Raw genomic sequence first — 22,798 nt, 5'->3', positions numbered from 1 at the left:
TGCTTTTCTATCAATCTGCTCCTGAGCTCATTTATTTAAACCTCTGGAAGTTTCCCCTTTCCCCTCCTATCAGAGCTCACTGGGATTTTCCTCTGTTAGGGATCATTTTTCTGCTTAGGAATCATTTCCCCTTTCTTGTCAGAGTCCACAGGGATTTTTTTTTTGTCCCTCAAAAGTGTTTTGTCTCTCAAAATATTTTGTTTAATGCTGGTAGATTTAGAGCATCCATTTGGATTATCCTTTTCCCAGCATATCCAGGTCCTACCACTGCTTTTCCCACCTTTCCTAGGATGGAATTTACATTTTATTCAGGGAAGACCACAGGCAGCCTTCTAGTTGCAGCATTTTTGAGATGTGGGGGTAAAAGCAGTCGATGTTTTCCTTACACTTAAGCTGGAGCTTCCAACATACATTTGGAATTTGCATCTCACATCAGTGGCAGCTTGGATTCAGGAAAATGTGTGTGATTTTCCCTTTGGAATCTCTGTTTTAGAGTTATTTTCTGCTGGTACTTTATTTGGTTTGTAATAAATTAGCAAATGTGGTTATAAAGTTAAATTAAATTATTTCTACAGCAGAAACTGAAGCAGGATTTGCCATGGAAAAATTAGGGAGTGAGTTACCAGGTGATTACAGGAAAAAGATCCTTTTTCCCCTACTTTTCCTTCTGTTAGTAGTGCTGATTGCATTGTATTAAAACTCTATGCTTCTTTATGCCAAATGAAAAGTAAACTAGAATTTTAGGAATTATTTTTCAGTGTAATGTTCTGGTGGGATGTTTCCTGGGGAAGAGGAAAGCTCAGAGAGCCAGATCCCAGCAGGAAAGCTGTGCTTGGAAAGGCTGAGGGCCAGATCTCCCAATACCACATTAATTAAATGTAGGAATAAATCACTTTGGGGGTGTGGATATGGAACTGAAATTATCCATAATTTTAGTATTAACCCCACAGGCATCCAGCAATGTGTTTTCCTTCCAGCCATGTTATCCTTGGAATTTATCCCATCAGTCTGACCAGTCCAAGTGTGTGACTGTGCCCCACGTTGGGCTTGGTGTGCATCTTTTCCCCCCTTTTTTCTTTTGCTTCTGCAGAATCCTGCCAGGAATATTCCTGCCTTTGTAGCCTCAGGTTTAATTTGGGAAAATTGGAGGGATAACATGAGCACAGAGAGGTCAGGAGAGCGAAACCTGACATTTGGGTTAAAATACAATAGGTTAAGACAGGATCACTGGAGCAGTGTCCAGACTCCCTTGTCATTTGTTCCGAAGATAAATACCATGGGGAGGCCAGAGTGCCTCCAACCAATCTGGGAATTGAGACAGAAAGGCAGGATATCAAGTCCAGGAAGGAATATGTGACACTCTGAAGATAAAACTGCTTGATAAATCAATCTAATTAAGACAAAAAATATTTTTTTCCAGAAAAAAAGAATATTATCATTGCCTGGGACAAGCTGTTCAGGTAGTTGCTAGGAAAGCAAAAGTAAATTGATGGATTATTGCTCTAAAATATGTATAAATCTTGATAAAATGCTGGTTTATTGCTCTAAAATATGTCCAGGTCTATCTTTTCCTGAGCAAGCACAGGAAGCAAGGTAGTTTTTATGTGCTGGTGAAAGGGTTAAAAGAGCTGCCATGGAGATCATGGAATTCCAGACTGGTTTGGGTTGGAAGGGATTTAAAGCCCATCCATTTCCACCCCTGCCATGGGCAGGGACATCTTCCACTGTCCCAGGCTGCTCCAAGCCCCAATGTCCAGCCTGGCCTTGGGCACTGCCAGGGATCCAGGGGCAGCCACAGCTGCTCTGGCCCTCTCACCACCCTAAGAATAAAAATACCCTCAATGTTAATCAAGTTGAGGTGAGCAATTTAATTAAACAGCACCAAAATTTAATTTCGGAGGGATTTTTATGGACCTCCATAAATTAAAATATAAATATATTAAAATATTTTGTATTATAATATTCTATATAAATAGATATAAAATATAAAACCCACAAAGAGGGTTTTAGAGGCAACTGAAGTTGCTCATATGGAATCCATTCACATCCCACTATTAAGCTTCAGCTCTAAACCAATTTTCCAAATTATTATTGGGTTTGCTGGCTTGAAATTTAATTTTTTATTAAATCTCACATTCATGCTTTTGGAGATAGACAAGTTTCATGGTGAATTTAAAGCATATTGGCTATCAGGCAAATTGAAAAAGGGCTGGGAGTGATGTGTTTAGTGCAGGGAAAAAGAAGAAGCAGAAGAGTAGTGAGGAAAAGTTAAAATTTCACTTGGACTCTTCCAGTAGTTGTGCCCTGCAATGCATTTGAGACATGCTCAGTCTCCCTTCCCACTCTGATCAAGACACAGATAATTAAGATATAGCACATTCTGTCATTTTTTTAAAAATTGTATTTATTTTCTGTGGTTTTGTGCACAAATAATATCTTTATTTTAATCCTGCTCTGCTTTGTGGTTGCTTTATTTTCTGAGGGACTAACCCATTTTGTAGTTTCATACTCAAAGAAATCAACAAGGTCTCTCCTGGTCTCCATCCCATCCTGGATGCTCCCAAGATGTAATTTATTATTCCTGTGGAAAAGTTAAAGTGAATCAAAGGGCCTAAATGCCACATTGCTGTGATAGTCCTGGAAAAAAATACCATGGAGATAAAAAAAATAGATTAAAGTTGTCATGCTCAAAGGGTGGTTGTGTGGAGAAGGGGAGATTAAAACTCTGGATAAAGCTGAGATGGGATGGGGATTAAAGTGGGTGTTAATTGTGGTTTATCCCTAAGATTTGTGGGATGCAGGTGGATTATCATTTATTGCATGGGACCTTCTCACATCCCGGAATGGGATGGATGTGGATCCTGGGCACAGGAGTTTTGGGAAGGAATCAGAAATCATAGGTTTGAGAAGGTGGGGAGTTCAGAAAGAAACCATTTCATTGAAAATGTTGGAGGTGTTGACACACTGTGTGGATGTGGCACTTGGGGACATGGTTAGTAGTGAGCAGGGTGGGTGCTGGTTGATGGCTGGACTTGATGATCTTGGAGGACTTTTCCATCCTGAACAGCTCTGGTTCCGTGGAGTCAGCACTGGGCTGGGAGGCAGAGACTGTCAGCACTGGGCCAGGTGACAGTGACACACCAGCGCCACCCAGGTGACAGTGACACATCAGTCCTGCCTGGGTGACAGTGACAAACCAATCCCTTCACCCTCCCTGCCCCTCAGTGGTGTTGAGCTCACAAAAATTCCCTTCCCTTCCACTCCCATGGGGGTTTTCTCATCCTTTTCTGGGTGGCTTGGGCTGGATTCTCCTGCTTTCCCCTTCCCACAAAAATTCCAGATTTTGTCATCCAGTTATGCAAAATTATAGCATAAAATCACTTTTGCCTGTGCCCTAAAACACCTTCAAATAATATGTCAGGGAAAAAAAGCACCATTTTCCACCTTAGCCATTCAGACACTGGAAAATAAGGAATTTATTCCTTTAGAAAGACTATTAGAACTGGGAGCACAGGATAAAGAGCAGGATATAGAAATGTGGATGCTCATCTTCTGCTGCTTTGTTTCTCCACAATCCAGAGGAATGCTCTGAAGGGATGAGCTGAGTGTTTTACTGCAGCTGATGCATTGCTCCTGTTGCTCCAAATCCCTGGAATTAAAGGAAGGGAATAAAATCAGTGCAATTATCGTGGGGGGGAGTGGGGGGTGCTGTTCTTCCCCCTCCCTCCAGAGCAAACACAAAACCTCTCACTAATTATTATTGATTTGCCAATCCCTTGGATTCAGCACTGGCAGAGGGAGCTATAAGGTCATCCCCACTGCAGAAGTATCCTGGAATTGTGCTGGGAATGAAATGTAGGGCTTTTGTGACACTCCCACACCTTTAGAAGACAAAGAAAACAAAATCATCTATAATGCAGCATAAAAAGGGCATTTTCCTCTCTGATCTCATCAAAAGAACTCCAGCTTTAGATGCTTCCAGCTTTGGAAGATTTTTCCCCCTGTCTTTCCCCATCTTTCCCTGCCTTTTGGCATGTTTTTAATCCTTAAGATTAGCATTTTCATTTGTGAAATGCACATTAAAAAGCTTTTCATAGCAATGGTTTAAGAGCTTAATAAATTAAGGAGCAACAAGGAATTTTATACCAACCACTGACACAGAACGGTGGGAGCAGAGGGATCTGCTCCATGCATGTGGGTTTGAGTAAAAGGGGATTTTTCCATCAGTGAAAAAAAGAGGAGATCACTGTGATATTACATGATCCAAAACTTAATTCCATATATTCATTATCACTAAATTTTTCTAGGAAGTTCAAAGCAATATTGATTCCAAAGGAAATGTTTGTAAGGCAGACTTAAGAAAAGATTGGCCACTTCTTGGTGGGAAAAGTTTGGGTTCAATAGTTGGGATTGTGTCCTGGGGTTCCAATTTTGATATAATCATGGAATATCCTGAGTTGTAAGGGACAGACAAGGATTATTGATCCCAGCTCTTTACCCTGCCCAGACACCCCAACAATCCCACCCTGTCCCTGAGAGCGTTGTCCCAGCGCTCCTGGAGCTCTGGCAGCCTCAGGACCGTGCCCATTCCCTGCCCTTAGAATGGGAAAATGTGGTGTGGGGTGGAGGATTTGAAAACCACCTGGAAGGTGAAAGGGGAAAGTGATGAAATAGTCATGGAATCACAGAACTATTTAGGCCGGAAAAGACCCCTGGGATCATCCAATCAAACTGTTCCCCCAGCACTGCAAAGGCCACCACTAGACCTTGTCCCCAGGTGCCATTTGGCCTTCTGAATACCTCCATGATATTCCCTGGAAAGAAGCAGCTGTAGATACCATCCAGAATTTTGAAGATCAGTGCACAACTGATCTTCAGACTCAGGAGCCTCTCTGAGCAGATCCTCATCTGGTGTTTATTTTGTTATCTATCAAATGAGTGTAATTTTTAAAAATTGAAAACATCTGCATAATACATTAAAAAAAACCCCATCTACATTCATAGATGAGTGTCAAAACTTCCTTCTAAATTTATTTTGAAGAGTTTGAAGCATGAATTCAACCACTGCTTGCCATGAGGAATATCTCAGGAGGAGGATTTGAGATGAGCTCAAGCCTCTCACTTCTCCTTGTTGAAATCGTTTGGATTGCTGATTTAAAGACATCAGCTCAGGATCATGGAATGGTTTGGGTTCAAAGGGCCTCAAAGCCCATCCAGTGCCACCCCTGCCATGTCAGGGACACCTTCCACTGTGCCAGGCTGCTCCAAACCCCAATGTCCAGCCTGGCCTTGGGCACTGCCAGGGATCCAGGGGCAGCCACAGCTGCTCGGGGCACCCTGTGCCAGGGCCTGCCCACCCTTACAGTGGTTGGGTAGCCTTGGGCAGCAGTTCATTTCCTGAAAAGCATCTCGGGTTTTGGTACCAAAATGTGTTGGCAGGAAAATTTTTGGATCTTTGTGAAGAGTGGAAATTCCTGTAGAGGTGGCCCCAATGTGATTCCTGTTTAAGGCATGGAATTTTACCCATGAATTAATTTTCCTGTGTGGTTTTCTGACTGATTACTGAGTTTTCTTAGTAGACTTGAATATATTCAAGATCTATTATAATATATATATATATGTATGTATATATAAAGTATATATAAAGGATATATAGAAAATATCTATTTTGTCTTTTACTTCCAATTTACCAGGATGTGGTGTTCTTGTTTCTCCTCATTATTCCCTGCTTTCCTACTTCTCAGATCCAAGAATCATTACACTTTTTGTTGCCACCTCTTGCCTATTGGACTTCTCAGTGACTTTTGCATTCTCAAAGGTTAAACATTTTCCTTTTTAATATGATTTTCCCTCATAACAGATCCTTTGGCAGCCTGATAGATGAAGGACATACTAACCTGAGGGATTAGTGTCAATAACCTGCTGCTCAGGAATGTAACACAAATCCTTCTGTCCCACTCTGCAGGCCTCCCCCAGTGAGTGAAAGTGCCCCGAAGGGAACCGTGGTCACCGTTGTCACCGCGGCCGCCTTGAACCAGACAGTGGTGTACTCCATTGTGTCAGGGAATGAAGAGGGTAAGTGTAATCATATTTATATTAATAGTAGTATTTCAGTCTTGTGCTAATGGGGAACCAGAGATCTGCAAGAAATTGTGGAGAAGTAAAGCTGCTGAGGTAAAGCACAGAACCATTAAGACTGGAGAAGAGCTCTCAGGTCATCGAGGTGAAATCCCACCTCATCTGGACAGGCAGGAGGGAATTCCAGGGCTGGAAGGGACCGACAAGAAACCTGGAGAGGGACTTTTTGTAAAGAACAGGATAAAGGGGAATGGCTTCAGGCTGGAACAGAGAAGTTTAGGTGAGATATTGAGAAGGAATTGTTCCCTGGCAGGGTGGGCAGGCCCTGGTCCCGTGTGCCCAGAGCAGCTGTGGCTGCCCCTGGATCCCTGGAAGTGCCCAAGACCAGGTTAGACTTTGGGGCTTGGAGCACCCTGCAATGGTGGAAGGTGTCCCTGCCCATGACAGAGGTGGCACTGGATGGGCTTTAAGGTCCCTTCCCACCCAAATCATTCTATGTTTCTGTAACTACCATTACTAAGCCTTTGGAGATAAGATGAAGATCACATTAATTAGTGAAATTACAAGCAAAAATTCTCACTGATGTGAAAATTCCCATGGATGCCACATAGTGCGAGTCCGTGGCGCATCAAAATAAAAACATAAATAGCTTTGATGGAATTGACTTGCTTAAAAATCTGATTTAAGGGATTATGGCCTCAGCCGTGCTGCAACAAATATTGGATTAGAGCCTGATATCCAAACAAAACATCCTGCTGATACTCTCTGTGATACACCTGGACATCTTGACAAAATAACACAGAATTACTGGGAGGGATTTAAAGAATTCCCCATCCCATCCTCCTTTTTGTGAGATTGGGCTCTTTGTCTTGTCCCATATTTCCATTTGTACTCAAGTCCTGTGCAGGGAGTTGTACTCCCTGATCCTTTGGGTCCCTTCCAGCTCAGGATATTCCATGATTCTGTGATGCTGGGTTGGTTATCCCAGTAGCAGGGGAGATCAAGCCACTCTGCTGCTTAAAAATATCTTCAAAGATGAGCTATATGGGATTTTCGAAGCCTGAGGGAGGGAGGGAGGGAAGGAGGCAGGGAGGGAACGACTTGCTTGGCAGTGTCAGAGAATTGTGTCATCCCCAAAGTAAAACCCTTGGGCATTGAAAATCCCTGTTTATGCATCTCATAAAATTCCTGTGTTTTTGCTGGCTTCCAGATGTGTTTGCCATTAACAACAGAACGGGAGTGATCTCTGTGAAGAAGCCTCTGGATTATGAAAGTGTCCAAAGTTATGAGCTCCGAGTGCAGGCAGACTCCCTGCAGGTGGTGAGATCCAACCTGCGGGTCCCCTCCAAAAGTAAGTGTCAAAAATCCTTGCTTTGCCATCTTTTCCACACAGATATTGCTGGTATTTGCTGAGAAGACTGAAACTGCTCTCCAGTGACCTTGCTGTGTTTTTTAGGGGGGTGATGGTGATCATGGGATCACAGCCCACAGTGCGTTTTTGAATCTCTCAGCCTGACTTGTCCAGAGCAGCTGTGGCTGTCCCTGGATCCCTGTCAGTGACCAAGGCCAGGCTGGTTGGGGCTTGGAGCAGCCTGGGATAGTGGAAGCTGTACCTGCCCATGGCAGGGGTCACACTGGATGGGCTTTGAGATCCCTTGCAATCCAGACTGCTTCGGGATTCTGTGTTAATTGAAGGCGCTCAAATGTTTGGGAACAGGCTGTAAATCTTGGGGATGACTGGAGACACTGTGCAAGGGTGGCAGTTCCAATGCCTTCAGCAGGGTTTCTTTCAAATGCTACCTACAGAACCAGCAGGAGATTTTGAGATTTGGAGCCTGGATTGTCCTGAATATTTCTTTTTCCTTGAGTAAGAATTGAGTGTGGAGTGTCACACATGGGGGTTAATCAGCGGTCAGGATCTTGGCTTCCTTAAGAGCAGGGTGAGATCCTGTGGAGGTTTAGCCACTGTCAAGGATGTACCTGCCAGGGGACAGAAAGGCAGAGCTGCCTGCTTCTCCCTGTGCCTGGGAGAAATCCAGATAAGGTTATATCCATAAAAATGCAGCCATAAAAATACAGCTGAGGAATACCCAGTGAGCAGATCAGGCTCCCATGCAGCACACAGCCTTCTCCATATCTTCCTGATGTGGCTGAAGACACAAGGCAGTCAGCAGGTCCTTCCCTCCATTCCCTCTTCTGACTCACACTTTGCACTAGAGCAGCTCTCCCAACTGAGCAGCACTTCCGAAAAAATGATGGCTGAATTATTTTATTCAGGAATGCTTGATAATGACTGGAGTTTGATTTCAGGCCAGCTTAAAGGAACACAAGCTGGGTGCCTTTGGATGAGTATACAACACATCTGTTCCTTAGAATATACACTGTTCTGCAGGGATGGCTAAAGAATTTGATAAATATATATATTTAAAATACTTTAGTAGTGTCTTGGGCACAGCTGGGACTCCATGGGCTGGCAGGGATTTTCCAGCCTCAGTGACACTGGGATTCTGTAATTAACACAGCTCTGACAAACTGCTCAGCCACCACACAGGCCTCAATGTCACGAAGCTCAGAAGCTGGGTATCAAATTGTTTTCAGTCATGGTATTATAGGAAATAATTATAGAGAAGTAGGAGCTGGAGTTTTCATCTGCACAAGGGAAAAGTGAAAGAGCATTAAGTGTAACTGAGCTTGTTTTCCAGTGATGCTGCCAGGTGATAGCGTGGCAATAATTGAATAAATATATGAGGAGAGAAAGTAAATTGAGATGTCCTTTGGAGTATGAGAGCATCAAATTGGTGACTTAAACTGGGGGTTTCATAGATTATGCTAAATCATGCAAAGTCACATTCTTGTTTTCAGCAGAGCCAAACTCATTAAAGGAGTTACTTTAACTGAATCTTCATGATATGAAATTGCTATGTTGTTTTACTTCATTTGAATGGAAGGTGAGCTGGGTTGGATGATGAGGATGCGTTAAAAAGCTTGGAGTTCTTCTTGAGGATTCTGATGATGCTGAGCCCTGAAGGAACTTCAATATTAATGGAGTTTGGACAATGCTGTCTGGCACAGGTGGGGTTTTTGGACTGTCCTGTGCAGGGCCAGGAGCTGGACATGATGCTCCTTGAGGTAAGATGGTAAGGGGTAGGAGGAGCAGAAGGATTTGTGTGGAAGCAGAGGGAGCAGCAAAGAGAAAGTGCTGCCTAAATACAGGGACAAAGAGCATTGGAGCAGGATGGACAAGGAGGGACAAAGAGAGGCTTTTACCTCCCAACTCAACCTGGGGCTGCCCCTGGATCCTTGGAATTGTCCAATACGAGGTTAGGCATTGTGGCTTGGAGCAGCCTGGGATAGTGGAAGGTGTCCCTGACATGGCAGAGGTGGGACTGGATGGGCTTTAAGGTCCCTTCCAACCCAAACCATTCCGGGATTCTGTGATTTCACATTCCTAGAGATAAAAAGCTAATGACAGAACCCCATGGTGGCTTTTCCTGTATTTAAGAGGAATTAATTGACTAGGTGACAAGGTAGAGATTGGTCAAGGGTCATACTCCATGATCTTGGAGGTCCTTTCCAACCTGGATGATTCTATGACAGGATCATGTTAGATGTGGTTTTTGTCTTGCTGTCAGAAGACTTGAAAACAAAATCACCCTTCCATTGATTATTTCCATGTTTTATCCAGTCAGGTAGAACTGTTTGTCACCTTTGGGACCCCCAGGGCTGATACTAAGGCACTGTCCTGACTCTGCTGAACCCAGCTGTGAGCAGGGATTTGCTCTGGGGGCTGGGGGTAAGGCAACAGTCCTGTCTCCTTCAGTTTTTGCTTTTCTAAACCGAAAAACCCATTGGGAATAAAGTGGAAATGAGAATTTTACAACTAAAATTCTGCAGCTGTTCCATAGTAGTTGGGAATGATGATTCCACTAGGTTAAATACGAGCCTGAATTCTGAGTCCCTGTGGTGTTGATGTAACAGTAACGCAGCCTTATGTTTTTAGTTGCAAAAGTTGCTGCTGGTGGTGCTTTACAAGTTGGCTGCTCTGGCAGTTCCCAAATCCAGGAGTTGTGACAGATGGACTCAATGCAAGCAGAGCCTGGAGAGCTGATCCTGCTGCCTCACAGCTCTGGGGGAGCTTGGGACAAACTTCCAATTTCTTTGGGCAGCAGAGCAGTGCATTTTAGAGAGGTTGCACAAAACCTGAGCTCCCACTCACGTCATTATTTGTTAGAAAGAGAGGTTTTATATGGATTTAAATCAGACCTCAGGTCTGTGCTGCTCCAAACACGTTGCTGTTTGCTTTTTTTTCCACTCTCTCAAGCAGTGACAGCATATGATGATCTTCTTCAGGCTTTATGGGCTCATTTAGATCTAAATGCCACTGAAAAATATTCAGTGCTGATTCCTACTTGGTTCTGCCAAATGCAGGAATGTGAGCTGGAGCCCAGCTGCAGTTCAGCACAGCTCACCTGCCAAAGCACAGAGCCTGCTCCACGCACTTGTAAGGCAGGAGTAAAGCAAAGTGCTCCTAAACCCTGACAAATTACAATTCTCCATCCCAGCTGGATTCAGATGAACTTTGGAAAGGTTCTTTGAAATCTGCTGTTGACTCCTACAGAATTGCTTTTGGAGATGCAGGGATTTATGTGAGAATTATCCATGCCTGAAGAGCAGCTGTAACCATGGCTGGGTTGGAATGTTGCAGAAGGCAAGTGCAGTGCTGCTGGTGAAAGCACCGAGTAAAACTCACCTGGGAACACTCAAAGCATCCTTGATGCTGTCCCAGTGTCCAAAAACCATTGCTTTACTTCAGCTTCATTTCTGCAGCCTGGCAAGAAACTACAGGCTCACATGGATCTGGCACATTTTTAGATTGGAAGACGATGGAAAAGAACTTTCAACAAAGATGTTTGGGAAGAACTTCTGGGAGTGAAATGCTAGTGCACGCTGGTGACCCATGAGTTTTTGTTGGGCTTCTTTTCCGTGTTACTTATTCATGGTCTACTCATTTTAGGTGTTTCAGAGGTTCCTCAGCTTTGCTTTAGAGCAGCTTTCAAGGTCTTTTCACTCCCCTTAAGTAAACCACAGAAGCTGAAAGATCCAGAAGTCTTGGCAGTGATTATTTAGCTGGTTCCTGTAAGCTGAGGATGACTTAGGAAGCAGCTGCAGTTTTGTATTTTCTGTGCAGTGCTGCTCATCTCCAGGGGGCGGGAGAAGAAGAGGAAAAAGGAACTTTGCAGGAGACTGAGGTACCACTGAAATCAATTTTCTTGTCTCTTTTTGGCCACCTTGGCAGTGCTGCTTTGTCCAGGGAAAGATGCTTTTTGTTCTGCTCTTTAAGCAGCACAGTTATAAATCGTAGGCTTTTATACTTGGATTCTAGGAGGTCTCAGAAGAATTACCACCAAGGAGTAAATCCTGCTTTCAGCTCCTGGAATCCATGAAGAAAAAAAAAAACTGGAGTTGGATTCCAGACTTAGAACACAAAAGATGGGAGGTTTTACATACATGGGGGTACAAATTTCCCCTCTGGAAGGTGAATGTGAATACTGACAGCCTGTGATGATCATTGTCCTCACAAAAAGGGTCTGAGCCACACCCAGCATTTAGAAAAGCAGGTAAAAATTTGGAATATGAAGGAAAAAGGAGTCTAATGACAGACTATAAACCAGACTCTCTAGGAGTGCACTTCATTGGTGGCCTTTTCCATCAGGCTAGGGGCTGGGGGTGCAGGAGTGGTGGATTTGGGAGCACCAGAGCTCCTGTACAGGGAATATTTCTGAATCAAGTGGGGACTGGGAAATATCCCCATGAGAAAGGGTCTGGCATGACCTTCCCACATAGCACAGCTGCTGCTGAGGGATTTTAGTGAGAATTCCACTGTGAGGGTAAGGCAACTTCTGTAGCTGGTAGAGAGCCCTTTACTGCAGCCAGCTGTGGAATTGGATCCAAAGGTGGGATGGGGAGGAGCTCACAGATGCCATGTTCCATTCCATCTGCTAGAATGGAGGACTGTGGCCAGAAATCAGGCAGGAAGCTGAAATGCAGGTAGATATTCAGTGGTGACAGTCCTAATGTTGGCCTGTGAATATGGAGGGTATTTAATTTGCTTTCTGCTTAATGTAATAACTTCTATTTCTCCATTTTCAAAGCATTCACCCTTTGCTAAACAAATCAGCATTTTAGCAGCTCAGAGAACTGCCAGCAAATTAAACAAATGGGGAGTTGAGCAAATTGCAAGGCAAACTTTGCACAAGGCTCAGCCACTTCACCCAAACTGGCCTGACATGACGAAAGTGAGCAATATGCAGATGATGTTTAATTTGAATTAGAGAGAACCAGTGCAGGTGAGCCAGCACCTGATCGCACCTGGATGAATAAAATCAGGATCTTCCAGCACCAAACTGGTGGCAGCCAGTGATAGCAATGGTTATAGGCTCAGCAGGGCAAGGTCACTTCCACACATAATCCTGCTTTTAATGCCACCTTCTTCCCTAAAGGGTGGAGCTGCAGAGGGAGAGTCTGCCTGGGTACCATAGTTTGGTATTGCAGCCAGAGACATTCAGGATCTGGTTTAAGAAGACAGAGACTTGACAATTATTGCAATTTCCTTTCTTTCCTTTCTTTTTTCCCTGTTCTCTCCACACGTCCCCCAGGACACTCTGCTGGCCCGGGGACAGCTCGGTGTCCCCCAGGACACTCCGCTGGCCCAGGACAGCATTTTAAATATTTGGGGTTTTTTTCAGATTACAGTTCCATTTATGAAGCCATCATTTGTTTAGCATCAGCTGGACCATCAGAGAGGCAGAATATGACTTTGGCCATGTCAAATATCTGTGGTTTAATATTTTCTCCCCTAAACATACAGCTCCTAAGCCTTTTCTTAAGAGCCTGCATTGTATGAGTAACTCAGATCAGTGGCACCTGTGCAACACTGAAATTATCCTGGCACTGAAAGGAGCTGAGAAGACCAGCTCAGAAAGGAGGCAATTTATCACTTGCAAATGTGGTTTTAATGAACTGGATATCATCATTTCCAGCAATCTTTCTGGATGATACGATTCTGAAAGAGGGAAGCAGATGTTGGTGGAGATTACTGCACAGTGGAATCTGTTTGGCACCAGGTCCATGGTTTTTGCTGGATGTTTTTCCCTTTGCAGAAGGATGGAGATGTTTATTGCTCAATGGGCTGGAGATGGAACTCTTTAAAAAACCAAATTAACAGTGGGGTTTTGTGTTGAACCTCTGGTGTTTTGTGTTGAACCTCTCAGGTGAGGCAACACTAGTGGAGTTCCCCTGGGCCAGGCCATGCTTGGGAGGAGAACAGACTTGGGGATGCTTTCAATTAACACAGGAAATTAATTAAGTGTTGAGGCTGCTGAACCAGGACTCTGTCTGACCATTTATGAGTTTACGGACACCAGGACTGAATCAGCCGTTAAGTATTTGCATGGCAATAGGAATAATTAAAATAGATAAAGCAAGGTGCAGAGCTGCTGTTAATGAGCTCTTTGTGACACCTCTTCATTACCCCTTTGTGACACCCGTGGGTATTTAATGGGATCAAAAACCTCCGAACTAAGGTGTGATATGGATCCCTATTACTTGTCTAGAGAAGGGAACTGGGCTGGGGAAGGGGCTGGAGCCCCAGGAGGGGCTGAGGGAGCTGGAAAGGGGCTGAGCCTGGAGAAAAGGAGGCTCAGGGGGGACCTTGTGGCTCTGCACAACTCCCTGCCAGGAGGGGACAGCCAGGGGGGGTCGGGCTGTGCTGCCAGGGAACAGGGACAGGACAAGGGGAAAGGGCCTCAGGCTGGGCCAGGGGAGGCTCAGCTTGGACAGCAGCAGGAATTTCTGCATGGAAAGGCTGCTCAGGCCTTGGCAGGGGCTGCCCAGGGAGCTTTGCAGTGCCCCTCCCTGGAGGTGTCCCAGGAAGGGCTGGAGGTGGCACTCAGTGCTCTGGGCTGGGGACAAGGTGGGCATTGGGCACAGCTGGGACTCCTTGGGCTGGCAGGGATTTTCCAGCCTCAGGGACCCTGGGATTATACAATTTTAGCATTCTGTGTTGTCTCAGGGATTTATTTTTATTTTATTATCCCTATAGTCGTTTTACATGATCTCCCTGAGCTGTAAATGCATGAATGCCAGGAGATGTTACAAATTATTGCAAAATATTCTATTTTCCCTTTTCCTTCCCTCTTTTAGGTAATACAGCCAAGGTCTTTATTGAGGTGAAGGATGAAAATGACCACGCACCTGTGTTTACCAAAAAAATGTACATTGGAGGGGTGTCTGAAGATGCCAGAATGTTTTCTTCTGTGCTTAAAGTGAAGGTAAGGCTGAATTTTTTTGTTATAACCTTTGCTTACAGAGGGAATATTTGTACTCACTGGTTTGATTGTTTTTACAGGAAATTTTGAAATGTGCATCTTTTAAAGCTGCTTGATGGTTGATGTTGGCACAGGGATGATTTTGAGTTAAAACCCAAGTTTTGTTTGTAGTCAGTTTTGGTGCTTGTGTCTCATGCCAGCTTGTAGCTCTCACTTTCGATCTGTTAATATTTAAATATTTGGTTTATGATCAATGCCAGTTTTCCCCTAAAGGGTTTTTGGTTTTTTTTTTTTTTATTTGGTGGTACCTTGTTTAGGTTGTAAAGGGGAAATCGGCAACTTTAGGTCTGCACTGGGAGGAAAGTGGGCATAAAATTAACCATCCATAGGGTTGGGTTTTTTGTGGTTCTTTTTTTTTTTCTTGTTTTAAAGAGAGAGAAAATTAATGGAAATACAATATACAGACTACAATTAGCATCAGATATTAATAACCAAGAGTAAAAGCTCCCTTTTTTCAATAAAACAAATAAATTATGTGTTTAGAACACCAGGAATGATAAAACAGTCAGAGCTTAATAAAGTTGTTCCTAGCTGGGCTTTTCTTTGTTGGTTTCATGAGAGTCTTTCCCAAAATAAGCCCAGAAATGGCAGAGAAGTGGGGAACTGGGAAGCTTCTACTTCATCAAAATTAGGAATCCAAAAATGGTGGCAAATCCAAGCATCATGTCAAATTCCTGACCTTTAGAACTCCTGAAGAATCACGGAATCGTTAAGGTTGAAAAAGACTTTTAAGACCATCAAGTCCAACCATCCACCAGCACCACTGTGGTCACCACCAAAAATGTTCCCAAGCACCACTTCCACACATTTTGGGTCACTTCCAGGGATGGTGACTCCACCACTGACCTGGTCAATGCTTAACCACCCTTTCTATGAAGAAATTCTTCCAATTATTCAATCCAAACCTCCTCTGGAACAACTCAAGGCTGTTTTCTCTCCTCCTGTCCCTTGACTCATCCCCACCTGCCTCCATCCTCCTTCCAGGGAATTGTAGAGAGCAGATAAGAGGACAGAGGCACTGGAGTAGATAAAAAATTCTGGTAGGCAAAGTAATTTAGGGAAAGGAACGTTTTGTTCCATCTGAAAGCAAATGAATCATGAGGCACAAATGTCAAAACACATTTGGAGTCATCCCACGAAATGTGGACAGGCTGTGAAATCCCTTCTGGTTTTCCAAGAGGATTTCTTAGGCACAGGTATTTGTGTGTCAGTCAGGGGGATAAGAAATAGGTGGAGAAAGGCTAAGGGAAATTTTGGGCTGATGAGGGGAATCTGCTTTTGCCCTTTAGAAACATTTGACACAAAACAGGTGATCAGTCCACAAAAGAGGAGCAAAAGAAATGTCAATTTTGTGTCTTTAAGCTTTTTCTGTTCCAATCCTCCCTGATTTTGCTGGCACAAAATGGAACGAGGCCTAAGCATGGAGTTGGTATTAGTGGATGGCATTAAACATAATTGTGTGTTTAGTGAAAGTAAAATTAGAAATAATTAAGAAGTACTTTTGTTGCAGAGGATCAGGCTGGAATTTATTGTTGTAGCACCGAGCATTTGCAGCAGTCAGTGCTCGTTACCTTTTTTCGTGGCCTTTAGAAAGCAAAAGTAATTGCTCTGTTAGTTAAACACAATCCCCATTCCAGCCTGGTTTAAGAATAATTAATCGAATGAATGTCTGTTCTTGAGGAGTAGAATGAAATGAACAGCTTTCCAAGTTGAAATTTAAGAGAACATTAATAAAGTACATGCAGAGCTTGCACTGTAGAAATTATTCAGGTTTGGATTCCAGAGGGAAATTCAGGTTCTTAGAAGGTGTTTTTAATGCATTTGCTTTCATCTTCTGCATTCATTAACAGTTGCTCACTTTCTTTCACATCATCTGAGTGATTTTGAGAAGAAAGTGATTTTCTCAGTATCTTCTTATTATTGCTGGCACTGACAACAGCCTTTATGAGCCTCAAATGTGGGATATTGGAGTCAGATAATCCTGGGGTGGTTTGGGTGGGAGGGGACATTAAAACTGATCCAGTGCCACCCCCTGCCATGGACAGGGACACTTTCCTCTATCCCAGGCTGCTCCAGCCTGGCCCTGGGCACTGCCAGGGGTGCAGGGGCAGCCACAGCTGCTCTGGGCACCCTGTGCCAGGACCTGCCCACACTGCCAGGGAGCAATTCCTTCCAATATCCCATCCATCCCTGCCCTCTGGCACTGGGAAGCCATTCCCCGTGTCCTGGCCCTCCATCCCTTTCCCAAATTCCCTCTCCAGCTCCCCTGAAGCCCCTTTAGGCACTGGAAGGGGCTCCAAAGTCTTCCCAGGGCTTCTTTTGTCCAGGCTGGCCAATCCCAACTCTCCCAGCATTTCAAGTGACCCGATGCAAAACTACAACTTCCAAAACCAGCCCAAAAATCCCAGTTAGTTCTTCTTTAACATTGCATAATAACTTATGGGGATAATTAAGGACTGCAGTCTTTAATTATTATTAGAGTAGTTGATGTAGATCAGTTTTGGATCAATTGATCATAAATACACCACTTAATATTCAGATGCTTGTCTTTGGTTGCTTCAGTCATGCTCTACTCTGCCTTGAACAAAATTTCACCAGTAATAAAAATAATCAAACACCAAAAATAAATTAAAATTAAATAAAAACAAAAGAGAGAGAGAAGAAAACAAATCCTGAGTCCATAATCTTCCACACAAATTTAATTTAGAAACAAACAGACCAATAAAATGTTGGATAAAAACTTCTCTCATCATCCCAACAGTTGATATGTACCAAGGCCAGTCCTATGGGGGTTTCTCCCAACTCTCTAAGGTTATTGGGTTTGCTGCCAGCAGCATCCTCTTAAATACATTAATTTGAGTATAAAAGCCTTTCAGAGGAGGATAATGAGCTGCTTTGCTCCAGATTCATAGTAAGATTCCTCTAAGTAGATAAAAAGGACACTTAAGCTCAGCAGAATACCACAAATCATTCTCCGAAAGTCATTTTTAATCAGAATTAATTTGGACAGTGATAAACCACATGACTTATTCTCTATGGGTCTGACTGGATTACAAGCAGTGGCCTCTGAAAGTTGGGAGGTACTGATACTCCAAGAAAAAAAAAAAAAAAAAAGATATATTTGAATAAAATGGCAATTTTTAGCAAAGGATTTGCTCCTTGCTGCTTGAATTCCCCTTCTCTGCAATTCCCATTTCTAACCCAGAATTTCCAATGTGTTTGAGAGCCCATTTCCTTAATTAGAGACCTTTTTGTGCTTTTCATTAGGAATATACTAATTAAAACCAGATGTAACATGCATAGCCTCTAATTATGAATTCCGTGCCTTGATCTTTGCTTTGTGTTTCCTTGTGTTAGAATTATTTTGCTTTTCACTGGTATTTTCATGGAACTCCTGTTGTTCCCCCTCAGAATTCCAACCAGGCTTCCTTGAGCCCCAAACACAATATTTTCAATCTGCTCCAAGAAACAAACCCACAAAAGAATCTTTAGGGAAATTACCAGCAGGAATTGGCTTTTCCCTGTAATGGAATGTTATTAGATCTTACTTTTTAAATATTAACAGTATTAACCTCTGCTTTTCTTCCTTTATTTATTAAATTGTTGAATTATTACAGATTTAAATGAGGAAATATCAGAGGTCCTAAATCTAGAGAAGAAAGAGAATTGTCTGAGTTCCTGCTCAGTTTATAAAGGTGTTTTTGTCCTGAAAATGTTTGCAGGGAAGGAATATTGCCTAAATAATGCCAGTGAACCCAAGGATCTGGAATTGGCTCTATTTGATGGAAATGCTTTGATTCCTGCAATATTTTAATTCCAGCCCTTTCCTGTGCTCTTTGCCCCTTTCTGATCAGATTTTTCATGGAACTGTATCCTTTATTCCCTTTGAATTTCCTTTATTGAATATTGAATATCCTTGGAATATCTTAACAGAAGAGAGCAAAATAAACCAAAGCCATTTTAGGCTGGAGGTTGTGGCCCTGAGGACACACAGAGGAACAGGAATTCCTCTTTTCTTCACCTCAAAAGCATCTTAGAGATACCATAATGAGCTAAAACAGTGGATAAAAGAAACAGTTAAAATTCCTGGATAGGGAGAGAATACCAAAATTGCTCTTTTTTTTCACAGATCTGTTATTAAATCTCCTTTTTTCTTTTTTTTTCCTATCTGTGCCTATAACCTGTAGATTTCTTTTGATATTTTCTTTTCTTTGGGATGACAAGGAAATCTTCAGAGTGGCAAGTTCTGGAATTCCAGAGATTCCATCTTGAGCACCCAGAAGAGCTTTCAGGGTAACACTTGGCTCATCCCTCCTCTGACTGTTGCACGACTCATGCACAAAACAGCTGCTTTGCCAGTCACAACCTTTCCTTCCTTAAAATGTGATTTATACATCCCAGAGTAGGGAGAAAAGATGCTTGGTAGGAGTAAAAATCTCCTCTGAAAGCTCATTGCAGTGACAACAGCGGAGCCTCCAGCTGCTGCAACATCTGGTCCCCAAAAAAGCTGTGTGCCCTGCTAAGACAAATATTACAGGAATGCCAGGCATTTTTACTTCAAAAATCATATTCCTGCTTTTTGTGTTGGCTTTCTGAACTTTTTACTCTAATCTCTAAGCCCTCTTACTTTCCTATTATTTTTCTCTGGCAGCAATCAGAGAATTCCCTACCATTTGGGATTTTTTTTCCCATGTAATTGAAGATTATTTCAATTACTTTGTTGTTTGAGGGCATTTTGAAGACTGGTGGTGGTCTTGCATGTGCCTTTCTGAGTAAAGGCTCTTAGAGGATCATTCCCATCCCATAGAGGAAATCCATGTGTGTGGCCTTTACTTCCTCTCTCACACACACACCAAAGTTATTTTATCACACACTAACTGCTATGGGCCGAAGAAAAATGACAATAAAATCCATTTTTCCAATTATTTGTTTCAAAATCCAACTTTGGGAACCCCTCTTGTTCAGCACCTTTTCCCATGAGACAGCCTGCCGAAAGGAATCCCTGTTTCCTTCAGCACCTGGGAGGTTTTGGCCGTCACTGGAGGACAAAGTGAGCAATTCCCATTCACCTGATTTCTTCCTACCTGTGTTTCTCAGAAAATTCCTGGCACTGAGAATACTGGGAGTGAGCTGGGCAGTGATCAGTGTCAGTGATGTTGTGAAGAAATATAAATTTAAATATAAATTCATATATAGATTGATATATACATTCAGAGCAATATGAATATAAACATGAATATTAATGAATATATGAAAAATATATGAATATATGAAAAAACAATCTATCTACTATAATATAGATATATTGATACATTATATATTGGTGGTTTATATATGTTATATTTTATGCTAAATATAAATTTTAATATGAATATATAATATTTTTTTAAATCAAGGCTACAAATTCCTGATGCAGCCAGTAGTGAACCAAGGTCAGGAGCATGAGTTCCAAAGGGCTTGAGCCAGATGAGGGTGTAAAAGAGCATGGAAGTGAAGAAATACAGGAAATGAGGGAAAATTGCAATGGCTACCCCAAATTTCCAGGCTTAGATGTCTGTAGAACACCCAGTGAAACCTCCCCTAAAACAGGCCAGTGGCAGCTGTGCCGTCAGAACTGGAAATCTGCAACAATCTGGAAATTCCTACCGGCTAAAATGGTCTGGTTCTAAAAGCTGCTTTACGTGCCAGCCACTAATTGGGAACATTGGAGCTGCCATCTGCTAGGAAGAGGGAAAAAAAAACCTCAGCAGCCCAATCCCAATCCTGCCATTTTCCATGCCCTGTTAGCAGCCTCGGGCTTGTGGTTAAGGGTGACCCTCTGAGGGAGGTGGGAAACATTTCAAATTAATGACTGCATTTCACTCTGAGCAGCAAGTCTGGATTTGGCTCAGGCTGATAATGCTACAAACTGGGATCATCAATGATTATGCAGCTTCAGGAGTTACTGATCATTTTTATGCTCATCCCAAACATGCCACTGGTGATTTTTGGAGACAGGGTCAGAGTGCTGCTGTCACACTGAGTGGGGTTTACCAGCCTCCCTAGGTGTCCTGCCATCAAGCTGTGCTTGTGCAGTCACATGGAGCCAGAGATTAATTAATTTATGCTTTAAAGGCATCATTTGTTGAGCCTTCTTGCAAAGGAGAGAAAAAGAACAGATTGATCACTGAGAGAACGGAATGGTTTGGGTTGGAAAGGATCTTAAAGCACACCCAGTGCCACTCCTGCCACAGGCAGGGACACCTTCCACCATCCCAGGCTGCTCCAAGCACCAAAGTCCAACCTGCCCTTGAGCACTGCCAGGGATCCAGGGGCAGCCACAGCTTCTCTGGGCACCCTGTGCCAGGGCCTCACCTCCCTCTGTGTAAAAATATCCTCAGTGCTCTTGTTCTGGGATTAGGGAGCACCCCAGGATTTGTGCCTCATCCTCCTCTGTGGGAGGGGATGGGAAAGGGCTGGAGGCGGCAGCAGCAGTCCTGACCCAACTCCCTGTGTGTGGGCACACCTACACTCAATCACAGGAGGCTGGAATTTGTCTTGGTAATTCCTGAGATCATCCATATTTATCAGCCCTCAATCACAGCAGGATTTAGGAGACATCTGTATTTCTTGTGCAGAACAAAAGGCAGATATGCTGCTGGAATATTAAGATTAAGTGCAGCTCTTTCTCTTCTTTGACAGTCATAATGCAACTCTTGAGATGTCATAGATCTCTTCCTAATGAAGTGTCAAAAATATTTACCTTCAGGACAAATTACAGGAATAGCAAACATCCTTCCTAGGATTAGAGAAGTTTGGGAGGTTCCTGGGAGCAGCTCACAAGCTCTCTCTGCTGGTCCTGCCAAGCCCAGTGTCCTTAGGTTTGATCCAAAGAGCAGAGAAAGAGGGGAAAGCAAACAACAAAGTTAAAATATTTGAAGCTGGAGTCTGATCATTTTTCCAGCGTGTTTGGCACCTGTTTGCTCATCTCTGGGTGGATGTGGAAAGAGCCTGAGCTGTGATGATGCTGAGGCTGCTGATGGCTCTGGGGTGGCAGTCAGCTCTCAGAACTGGTGACAATTAACTCAGAGGCTGTCCACCAGCTCGAGGCACCTGAACTCTGCAGGACTTTACAAGCTGTGAGCTTCAAATGTCAAAAGGCCTCTTTCACTGGAGTTTAATGTCTGAAACTCAGCTGCAAGACTTGAACATCTCATTAGTGCTGACCTCCAGTGCCCTGAGCTTTGTGCAGAAGGCCTGACTTCATTTAATGCCTGCGCCTGCAGCATCAATACTTTAATTTGGATCCAAATTTTGTTTGTTTTTAGTCACACACGTCTCCTGGCGTGAAATGCTGAAGGTGAAATTGATTTCTGGTGTCATTGAAAGCAGTGACTATTAAAAGCTGTAGCTTTTATTGAGAGAGAATTTGCCAATATTAAAAATATGATGGGCTTCTGACCCAGCTGAACCAACCTCATAAATCCATTTTAACAAAGAAATTGGCTTTTTATTGGAAGGGTGTCATGCTGCTCTCCAGGGCATCTCTAGGGAGCCTTTGGACGTCACTGGGCACTCAGTGGGAAACTTGGCTTGCTCACAGGTGTCCCCAAAGGAGCTGGATCAGACATTGCTCCTACTGGGAGCAGGAGCTGCTGAACATGGCTGCTGCTAGGTCCCTCATGTGCCATGTGGGGTTACAGGAATTCTGTTTTTCCTTCCCCCCCACCCCAGCTCCATTACCAACATGCAAAGCTGAGTGTGGATAACAAGAGGGTTTGGCCAGGCAGGACTTTTCTGGATTAGTTGTGGCTTTATCCTGAGCTGTGTTGTATGAGCTGAGCTTATCCTGGAATCATGGAATGGTTTGGGTTGGAAGAGACCTTAAAGCCCATCCATTCCCACCCCTGCCATGGGCAGGGACACCTTCCACTGTCCCAGGCTGCTCCAAGCCCCATCCAACCTGGCCTTGGGCACTGCCAGGGATCCAGGGGCAGCCACAGCTGCTCTGGGCACCCTGTGCCAGGGCCTGCCCACCCTGCCAGGGAACAATTCCTAATTCCCAATATCCCATCCATCCCTGCCCTCTGGCAGTCTGAACCCATTCCCTGTGTCCTGGCACTCCAGGCACAGCTGAGGTGCTGCTTTAATCTTTGTCCTTGTTTCTCACCATCCCAACATCAACCTGGTGTTTATCTCCAGCCACTTCCTTGAGTGGTGGGATATTAGCAATGTTTCTTCTTGAAGGAGTAGCAGAGCATTGGAAGGGGGCTGCCCAGGGAATGGTGGAGCCACCAGTCCTGGAAGTGTTCAAGGAATGAGTTGATGTGGCACTGCACAACATGGTTTAATGG

The 22,798-nt window shown here is 43.6% G+C and overlaps 1 protein-coding gene across 4 annotated transcripts in view; it reads left to right on the top strand.

Annotated features, from left to right (window-relative positions):
* PCDH15 (protocadherin related 15) overlaps window positions 1–22,798 on the top strand; it is a 258,742-nt gene that overhangs the window by 192,480 nt on the left and 43,464 nt on the right. For all 4 annotated transcript variants that reach the window (XM_041474168.1, XM_041474178.1, XM_041474192.1 and 1 more), the window contains exons 23-25: window positions 5,966–6,075; window positions 7,289–7,429; window positions 14,281–14,408. In XM_041474168.1, the coding sequence (XP_041330102.1) occupies window positions 5,966–6,075; window positions 7,289–7,429; window positions 14,281–14,408 (379 nt within the window). The remainder of the gene's footprint in view (window positions 1–5,965; window positions 6,076–7,288; window positions 7,430–14,280; window positions 14,409–22,798) is intronic.

This window comes from Pyrgilauda ruficollis, unplaced genomic scaffold (assembly GCF_017590135.1).
Source record: "Pyrgilauda ruficollis isolate IOZ18807 unplaced genomic scaffold, ASM1759013v1 scaffold11, whole genome shotgun sequence".
Lineage (NCBI taxonomy): Eukaryota > Metazoa > Chordata > Aves > Passeriformes > Passeridae > Pyrgilauda > Pyrgilauda ruficollis.
This window is presented reverse-complemented; position numbering and strand designations above follow the sequence as displayed.